Consider the following 10,792-nt stretch of genomic DNA (forward strand, 5'->3'; position numbering starts at 1 on the left):
TCTAATGTTTGTGTAGTATTATGTTCAGCAGACTGTGTTCTTCTATTGTTGTGACTTAGATGACGTTCAGAGCACATTTTATGCCCAATTCATGCAAAACTCCATGTAATCCCAAGGGGTTCACATACTTTTTCTTGCAACTGTATATTCCAGTCTCTTGGTGGAGCTGCCTTTAGGTGTTTCCTATGGACGTTTTAGTTATTTATGGACTGTATATGGACTTATCATGATTTATTGCTTACTGGTTATATTCCATGTTCTTTACTTTAGGTTTGCACCATATGCTCATTGTGTAAGTATAAACGTTTTAAACTTTTTTTTTTACATTTATTCAGTTGCTTCTTGGTTTATGCCTAGGCAAATGATGTCATACATCCCAGGAGTCCTCAGGAGGGGAGGAGGGGTTTTCTTAGCTAAGCTCACCCTCTTTTCTGCATGCCTGAGCTAAGGGAAAATGGTTTACAGGAGGTAAATGCTACATGAATCTTCTGCCCTTACTCAAGATGGCCAGAAACTTTAGGGGGTTGTTTTTCAGTGTGATTTCTCAGTAAAATAAAGCATGGAGACATGGATGGATAGGTGAGATTGCTCTGAATATTAAAAATGAATTAAACAGGGTTTTTGGTTAGTGGTGCTCAGCTGCAGGGAAGTTCTGATTTAACTTTTTAACTTACTGAATTTACCAGCCCTTTATTTGTTGAAATGCTCCCAACAAACTTCCCTGATGGCAGTATCTAAAAAAAAAAAATCAAAACTTAGACAGGCAGTATCCTTTAAAATGCTACATGCCCTACAAAGGCATCTCTGCCTATGCTCAGCCTGAGCATAGTGTGGAGTATAGTAAAGTAAAGATCATACAGTAGAGCCCATTACTATTTCTATAAAGCTGGCCATATGAGCTTTGATTTTGTTTTTTGTCTGATCATTCTGCAAATCAATCCAAGTGATTCAAACAACCAACAAACTGATAGCAGTAACTTCCTTTTTGATTAATTGGACTTAGTTTAGATCCGTTTTGATCGGTCAGGGTGGAAAATTCTTGGTTATTTAGCATCGATCGCTGATAATTTGTTCATGAATATGATCATATTTCAACCAATCAGATTTGAGATACCATGGTAAAAACAGAGTTATGGTTTTGATAAGATAAACTATAATGTTATCTTATTGAAATCAGCTTCCCTGTGTGTGATCAAATAGGTTGTCATCTATAGATAAATTATTTATTTCAGAAGACATTAATTGGAAAAGTTATTGATTGTTCATTGAATTGCATATGGCCATAATTTGGGCTACTGCTTTAAGGCCATGGCACAATAAAGACTCTTTGCATGGATCTCTTCCACAAATGGTGGAAGTGTGAAGCATCCCCACCAGGGAGTGACATTCCTCAGCTAAATTAATTCTCAATACTGAGGAAGCAATGCCTTGTTTATCCCGCCGTTAAGGGAGCAACACATAGAAACAGGTAAGCAATTTCTTTGTTCTTGTTAGCAATCCTAAATCCCTAGTGTGCCATCAGCCTTACTGAAACAACCAAGGGCAGGGCAGAACAAAGGGCACCCTATTAGCCCTACCTTTCAAGGAGCCCCTGCTTCCATTTTATGGGTACATCTTGTCTTTTAGCCAGAGCAAAGTGCGTGCTGCGGCGTTTAGTGATATTGAGCCACATTATTAGGCAATGTTTGTTGTTTGATTGTTCTTATTAGTATATGTTGCACTGGCAGTAATATTACACTGTTGTCATAGATTATGGTTACAAAAGAAAGCTGCCTTTACTGTACTGTTGTAAAATAAGGCATCCATGCATCCAGCAGTATCCAAATTGGCAAGACCAGATTTAGACATAATAGGGTTGATTTACTTCAGGAAAAAAGGCTGTTCACTTTCTAATCGGATTTTCCCTTAGCTTAGCGAATGGGGTGAAAAATCACCCTTCAAAGAATACCCAATTACATGCAAGGAAACAGAAAAAAAGCTGCATTTTTGCTTGCACATGATTAGATGTCGGAAGTCATCAGACCTTCACCTCATTCACAAAGCTAAGAGAAAATTCTCTTGAAGAGTGAAAATTCCCTTGCAACATAAAGAACATATTTGCCATTAGTAAATCAACCCCAATGCCTCCCTAGGCATACCTGAATAGGTTATTTAGATTTATGTAATTAAATTAATATTAACAAATATATATTTTTCTGTTTTAGTACATCTTTAAAACCATTATACCAGATAGAATGTATTTATTGCCCTTGTGATAATTTGTTGTTAAATATATTACTAATGGTATAGAAATGTCAAATAATAACATTATATAGGCCTCTGCAGTAAGGCTGGGGACTTGGAACTTTTCCATTTTGTAAACATTTGCTAATTTCCACAGTTTCCTGAGCTTTTACTTTAATATTTATGAACTGTAACTGTGCCTTTGAAATAGTGGGAATATTTTGAGTTTACAAAAAGTCACCATGTCCCACAGGACTGAGTACAAATATATAATGTAAGATACAAATATTTTAAAGCTTATCTCCAGCCAAAAAACCAAGTTAAAAATGAATGTTCTATTAAAGGCTAAAAATAATAAAACCAACTTTAGTTGCAATATTCATATTTAATCCAGTGTTTACTTGCAGTACTTTTGTTCTGCTACTAGAAATTGTCAGTCTGATAGCCAGAATCATTCAACCTGCTTCCTCTGAGCCCAGGTTGCCCTGGACCCACTCCAGTCATGACAGGACAGTGAAAGGAGAAGCAGCACAGTGATGATTTCATCTCTCTGATCTGCTTTCTTCTCCTATCAGCATGCTTCTTTGTCAACACATGAATTGATTGGCACCTTCTAATGCTTCTTCCTCTCACACTCCTGCCATGCTGTACAAGGTAATTACACTGCTTTGAAGCGGCCGAATTTTGATCCATCTGTGGCTGGCCTTATAAACAAATGCATAGAAACATATTAAGATGGGAGAGAAAGTAAGGAAAGGAAGAAAGGAAAGAAAGAAAGACCACAGAACAACCCTTACATCATAGTCCTTACAATAGAGTTATCATTGGGAAGCAAGACAGAGAAGGGAGGAGGGAGACTTCACAATGGATGGATGTATCAGCAGGCTGCACCTTTCCTCTTCTGGGCTTCAAACCTTCCACCCCCACATCTTTTTTTCTGAGGTACAAGACTGGCGGGGAGTGTGGGCAAGAAAGACACAAGAGGAGAGGGTGGGAGGAGGAGGAGCATAACCAGCTCTCTCTCTCCTCTCCGGTCCATGCGGGGGGGACTGTCAGTGCTGACTCTGTGAGAGAGAGACTCTCTAAGCTTAGAGCCCTGCAGCCGCTGGGGAGCCACAGTCCGGCCTCTTGGGCCCCCTCATAGTGGCATCAGAGCGGCCTGGGGGGCTATCACCAACCTTCCCCCTTGGCCCAGGTGCCCCTGAGTGAGAGTGATGCAGTTGTCTTTCTATTCCTGTTGCAATGACAACTGTAAAATTTTGGATTTCCCAACACTTTCATTGACAGTGGTCACCAGGTTAATTAGATGGGTAAATCTCCCCAGAAGGGATACAGACCATAATAAAAACCTGAAAAGGGTTTCTACATTTCCCCACTCTATCCAAAAGTAAAATTTAAAAAAGAGTATTGATTTGAGGCACATGAGGTGGTAATCACTAGGGATTGACAAATCTGTTTTCAGTTAGCAAACCGTTTTGTGAATAATTTTTGAAGTTCATAAACGTTGCAGGGAATCCCACTGACATCTATAGGAGTCAAATCCTATTACTCAGTTCTGACCTTTTTTAGGGTTAACAAGCATGCTATTGTCAAAAAAAAAATGGATGGGTAGCCAGATACTGTCATGGGGAACATGTGCCAATGCCAAGAAAAATACACAGAATGATTAGCTCCCCCTAACAGCTCGAACAACACTAACAATATGGCCTCTATGGGCCAACCCTTTATAGAAAGGGTGCTGAATTATCTATTTTTTATAATTATTGTCTCTTTTAAGTCAATGGCTAGGTTGGTCCTTATTTCTTGTGAAGAGCATGCCAAGTTTTCAAGAAAGTTTGTGAATCCCAGGAATTTGTCAAGAACCCATGGTGGTGGCAAACCCAAACTTCATTCCTAGATACTGATATGAGTTAAGAGTACAGTCTAGGGAATGTTTTCTAAAACTTTCTAGTCTTGTTACCAATTTAAAACTTATTCTCCAGGCACTTTCCCACTTTTGCTTGTTTAAAAATAGGTTAGATTATGGATATAATATACAATACAATGTGTGCTTTCAGCTTTAGTATATTCTATTTATGTCTAATTTATAATGATACAAGGCATATTGTTGACCATATATTTTCATAGCAGAAGATAACTGGTGTGATTGGAGGCAACTAGGGTGACAAGATCCCAGAAATAGCCTATCCAATAAATTGTTTCATGGGTGTATGGAACTTCCCGCCACCAAAAACAATTTAAAAACAGGAAATATATATAAAAGCAATTTATTACATCTTTATTATAAACATGACACCATTTCTCAAGACATACACTGTAGGCTTAGACCATGGGAGAACAAAACCCCAAGTGTAACAGTCTTGATGTAGAAGCTTTCTGACACTCTTTGACTATCACTTCACCAGGAGCATAAATACACCTGGTTTTTCAAAAACTGGATATTGTATATTGCGTATTGTAACAATTGCTGATTTGTTGCCCATGTATTTGTCAAGACTGCTATTTCTTGTCTATGTTTTCATAGTCATTACTCTTTTTTTAGAGGACTTGATTTAAATTACTTTCATTTAATGTCACTATTTAATTAATGTCACCAGTGACAGGTTTCTCTGTACTGAACCTTGTTACTATAATCCACATGTTTGGTTGTGGCACACTATTCACTAACTGGTTACTAAGGTTCGCTTTCAGGGCTTGCAAATAAAAATTATTTATAAAGTTATTTTAAAGGCAGATTTTTTTGCAAACAGATTTTGCCTAAGCAGCATGTATGGCAGAACTAGATACTAATTCTAGTGCATTTTCGCAGAGAAATCAATTTAGCCAAAATCCTTGTGCTCCTCCCTAAAATGCACCAGGGCATGCAACGATGTAGGTACTACCTTCACCAGTGTTAAAGCTTGTGTCAAATGAAAAAAAAATATTATTATTACATCTACTAAATATAGCAGCTACCTCATTAACAGTATTACTACTGCTACTAAATATGACAGCTTCCACAGGGCACCTAAGGAGCCACGGTCGACAGTTTCTAACAAACAGGATTCCCCACCCATTCAACTGTCAGCCAGGCATTCTCCAATGACAACTGAAAAAAAGGGGGCAGGGGATGGGTGGGTTACATAACTGATCAAATATGGACATGGACAAATTTCATCATTAAAGTTGAGCATCTGTATAATGTATACAACCTACCCCAGCAAAACTGACATTTTCAAAGAAAAAAATTGCCAGCTAATGACAGCATTGACTGCTTTTCTTCTGTTTGTACACAAATAGCCAGGGATTCCCTTCATCTACACCAGAACCTTATTCTAAATGAGAATCTAATATAGATGTTAATGGTGGACCTATATACAAAAAAAGTATTGTGTTCCCCCTAAGAATACATACCAGACCGTTATGCCTAATTTGGGGGAACTGCATGAAAAAAGCAAAAACAAAATATTGGGGTCCCCCTCAAAAAAATTTATATCAGACCCTTATCTGGCCTCCCAGGCCAGGAAAGATGGGGGGCCACGCATGACCCCAAAACCAAACCAAACCAAGCTTCATACCCTGAACATGTGGGACCCCTTTGACAAAGCACCTAGTTACAATGTTGATGAAGACAAGGGTCTCTTCTCCACAACCCTGGCTCAAGGGTTGTGGGGGCCTGGGGGTGGGTGAGGACTTATCACAATCTGGAATAATAAAATCCTACTGACCAACAGACATGTTTGATCCTATTGCTGACTCGCACTAAATGACATCTCCCAGGACCCCACCACAAAGAGGCAGGTGGTGCCATTGACCAACTATGGCCATCTACAAATCAAGAAAGCAAAGCCAAGATTATTGATCTGTTTTAAGTCAATGATCTAAAAAAGCGTTGAAGCCACATGATCTTAATGACAGCCAATAAACTATTTCCTCTAAAATTAAGAAGTCAGCAATGGCAGCTTCCATAGTTCCTCACTACAGGCATACTCTAATGCTTTTTAATATAGGTTATTTTATTATTGTTTGGATATTTTTAAATGGATGATAATAGACCTTGTTCATACGGGCATACCTAACCGTACAACCATGCAAGGGCCATTTTACAGGATCCCTTACAGGGATGAATAGGTGCTCCATGCATCTCCATGCAGGCAGTCCCATTCATGTCAATTATGATGCACTGGCTGCAAGTATACATCCTCTACTCCCAATCTGATATCCATGGTGCGAGTGTGTGACTCCTAATGCTGACAGTGTACATTTAGAGACACAGACTCGCACCCACAAGGATGTCAAATTGGGAGCAGCAGCTGTGTCCATGCAGCCACTGCATCCTAACTGACATAAATGGGACTGCTTGCATTGAGATGCAGGAAACACCTGTGCATCCCCCTGCAGGCAAACTTGACCCTTGCCATGGGTGTATACTTAAGTACGCATTTGAATGAGGCCTGTATATCATCTAAACACATTTGTTTTTCAAACATTTAATACACCTATGACACAGGACTCAGAAAACATTGTTATCAACAGAAATTGTTTACTTCCAGACTTCCTTTCTCTAATTGAAACTTCACAGGGAGCATGTGAACAGGCAGCCTGGAAGGGAGATAGAGGTAGGATGTGTCACTCTTCTAAGCCATTCAGTTCTGTATACAAATTACATAGCCTAGGGGTCAGATTAACATCCCATTACATATAGACCAAACTTCATTTCCCTTTGATGATTGACTGCTGTAATGGAATGGAGGACATATTAGAGGGTTGGAACACATACAGAGTATTATGGGAAAGAGCTCAGCAAGCAGAGAAATTGCGCACACCACATGGAGGCAAAATACCATGGAATATTTTCACCTACTGTGAATTGACTTCATTCAGTGGAAATCCAAATTCTGATAAATCAATTTAAACTAAAATCATCTTTAAAGAAAAAAAATATGAATTCACTGTATATGTATGTCTATACAGTATATATATATATATATTTCTTAAAGCCAGACACAGCAAGCTTCTCAAATATGCTTTTGAATAGAGTGCAGCCTCTGATCATTAGATTCTCATGTTCAGCTATGTGTTTGCAGTGGGTTTAAGGCCTCATGCACACTGGACGATTTTACAGCTGCTGTTTTTGGCTTTTGGCCAGTAAACTCGCCAGCATGTTATCCTATGTGTCCATGGACATGTAGGCTGTAATCAGAGTTTTTTGGCTGGGGAGTTTTTTGGCTGGGAAAAAAAACCTAGTGGGTTTCTAGAAGAGTTTTTTCAGCTGTAAAAACGCTCTAACGCTGAAAAACGTGGCAAACCAGCATTTTGGATGTTTTTTGAGCAAAAAAATTATTTTCTTGCAGACATGGAAAAACGCAGCTAAAAGCTAATGCAAAAATGCTAAAAAATGCTGAAAAACTTGCATTTTTAACGTGACTTTACACAGCTAACGCTACCAGCATTAATAAAGTGCCCAATGTCCATGGAGTCTAAAGGTAAGGCAGTACATCAACCAGTAAACACAATGCACGCACTTTGACAGCCTGAGATTCAGTTTTCCTCAGTCAAAGATACTAGCAGCTACAAAGATCAGGATCATCAGCTAGCCAGCTGTATAGCTGAATGCCAGTCTACAAATTAGAGCTATGCAATAGATATGCTGTATTCCATATGTCAACTTATGAGTAAATATTCCATGCTTGTCTAGAGTGCACATCTAAGCGCTGTAGTATATAAGGAAAGAAACAGGGCCATTGAGCGGCCTTTATGGCAACTACAACAGTATTAATTAAAATGATTTATTTATTCAATAAAGCAATAATTTGAATTAATACTGTTGTAGTGCCCATAAAGTCCACTCAATGGCCCTCTTTCTTTCCCAATGATTTGAACAGGACGTGGCACTTGGAAGCGTTGTATATATCCTCACAGTTACCACTCTGTGTTGGATACTATATCCTTACACTGTAGTATATAAGGTCATATGGTCATTAACAGATGTTCATATTATAAAATAGGACACATTTAATAAAGGGAAAATAATTGCAATGGGCTATAACATTTTCTGGAGTCTGATAGCAGGCACAGTAGTAGATCATGTCTATGTTCCTACATTTCACATCCCAGAAAGTATATTCCTAGTGCAAGCAAGTAAAGAATATGTTATAGAACTCAAAACCAATTTCATTTCAGACACACTTGATGATCACTACAACTATTTAAATAGGTTTCTGCTATGCAAGTACATTGGATGTAAGGTTGCCCCATACGCTGCAGTGAAGGCTTTGATCTAAGTAAAAAGCCAACGGAGCACACAGCAAAGAATACATTATTCTGCATTCATTCCTTCCTTCTAATGAATCATGACTGTTACATAAGCCCATACAAGTCTGTGCAATGACTAACTCCAACATCATCTCCGAACAGTTAGCATCAGAAAATATAACCTGAAGAAACAAAGTAGTTGATGAATACCTAACACAATCCATGCCCATTGTAGAACACCTTACAACAGAACATTGAATTTCAACTCCTTACATTTATATTACTGGCTGGCCAGGTATAAGACTGTGGCCATACACATAGTGATGTGTTATTGATCTTTGTATGAGCAATTCATCATCAACTGAAATATCAAACGGTATTGTTCCAGACTTGTACTCAGCTAAAAATATCAATCCAAAATATGATCCTGAAGTAATAAATGTAACAATTAAAATCTATTGTATAATTACTCTGTATTGCATTTGGTTATACCATAACCTATACCATAGGCAATTGATGATGCAGATTCAAGATCAATCAGGAAATCTCCAAATTGATCAAATAGAGGGACTTTGGTTTGTGATTTTTATTTGATTTAATTGGTTTAGTCACATCAAATGATCGATTGAATGATCAGACTGATACATGTGTGGCTATCATAAAAGTGTCCTTAATCCTCATGATAAAAGTTAAGATAAGAAATAGCAAAGCATGGAGTACTCACTTTTTCCTCTATGCCATTTACTAATGAAAACTCTAACAGGTTGTTGTCAGTGATTTCAGCCCCTTTATCTCCCAGGGAAGTGGAAACACAAAAGCAGAATCCAAGGAGAAAAATCATGTTTAAATCCTATGGGTGTTATGATTGTCCCAGGGAAGACTGATGTCCTTTCCAGCAGTGCTGGGATTGTAGATGCAGGGTGGTGAGCTGCCAGTGTGCAGCTGGCTCAGATGGCTCTAAGACACTGGAGAAAGAGGCAGGCACTCCCAACCCTCCCACGCCTCACTCCAGCCTCTCATCAATGTTCTCTGCACCAAACAAGTACTGTCAAATATTCCCAAACAAAGTGTAGTCACCAGGAAATCAGACAAGAGGAGGATGCAAGGGTGTGTACCATGTATTTATGTTCAGCTTACAGATCTTGCAATGATCTAGTTTAAAACTTTGGTACAAAGTATGCAAAAGTCTGCACACTGTCTGATCATCTGATGTTTCAAATGTTTATTACTGCCATTTATGTTGCACTTGTTTCAATCTGTATTTTGCATTTCTGGTGACAGATATTTATCAAAACAGATTTCAGCCTTTTGAACATGTCATCCTATTTACTAAATTTACTAATTATGGATTTTAAGCAGCTGGATAGTGTTGTACTCCCACGAAAGGGGCAATATAAATGTCAATGTCAGTGTTACCTCATCTTCAACAGCTAGTTCTGTTTTGGATTACATATTACAGCTGTGATCCCATAATTCTCTTAAATAAAGTTTTCAGGTTTGTGAAATCCACACACTGCCCTGGGGAACATGTATTAAAGCAAACATTTTTTTTTATTCGGCCAGGAGCAGCGATTTTTTTTAAAATGCTTAAAGTGGAACCAGGGCCATCTTTAATATTGATTGGACCCTGGGCAAACATTTCTTGAATGTTTACAAAGTGCAGGATTAAGGGGTGTGCTATGTAGAGAGTGCAGGGTTGAGGGTGCTCTATGTATGGAGTGCAGGGTTGAGGGGTGCTCTGTGTACGGAGTGCAGGATTGAGGGGTTCCCTGTGTACGGAGTTCAGGGTTGACGGGTGCGCTATGTACGGAGTGCAGGGTTGAGAGGTGCGCTGTATAGGGAGTGCAAGGTTGAGGGGTGAGCTATGTACAGAGTGCAGGGTTGAGGGGTGCACTTTGTATAGAGTGCAGGATTGAGGGATGCGCTATGTACATAGTGCAGGGTTGAGGGGTGCACTGTGCACGGAGTGCAGGATTGAGGGGTGCACAGTGTATGGAGTTCAGGGTTGAGGGGTGCCCTATGTACAGAGTGCAGGATTGAGAGGTACACTGTGTACAGAGTGCTGAGTTGAGGGGTGTGCTCTGTACATCCAAGTCCCCCCCCCCAAACACACAAGTACAAAGCTCTTTTCCAAACAGATTTCATTTTGGTGCTCACCCACCAAAAACACACATACAGAGAAACACACACACAGACACACACATACACAGTCAGGCATGCACACACACACACTCAGAAACACACATACACACACACACTCAGACACACACACACATACACTCAGACACACACATACACACACACGCAGACACACATACACACACACACACGCAGA

General features: G+C 39.2%; 1 protein-coding gene across 2 annotated transcripts in view; it reads right to left on the reverse strand.

Annotated features, from left to right (window-relative positions):
- Positions 1-9,476, reverse strand: part of ITIH5 (inter-alpha-trypsin inhibitor heavy chain 5) — a 111,439-nt gene extending 101,963 nt beyond the window's left edge. For both annotated transcript variants that reach the window (XM_089653427.1, XM_089653426.1), the window contains exon 1: positions 9,182-9,476. In XM_089653427.1, coding sequence (XP_089509553.1) covers positions 9,182-9,298 — 117 coding nt within the window. In that variant the 5' untranslated portion in view covers positions 9,299-9,476. The remainder of the gene's footprint in view (positions 1-9,181) is intronic.
- Positions 9,477-10,792: the final 1,316 nt, after the last annotated feature.

The sequence above is a fragment of the Staurois parvus genome, unplaced genomic scaffold (genome assembly GCF_062004578.1).
Source record: "Staurois parvus isolate SC_StPar_1 unplaced genomic scaffold, SC_StPar_1.0 ptg000712l, whole genome shotgun sequence".
Classification (NCBI taxonomy): domain Eukaryota; kingdom Metazoa; phylum Chordata; class Amphibia; order Anura; family Ranidae; genus Staurois; species Staurois parvus.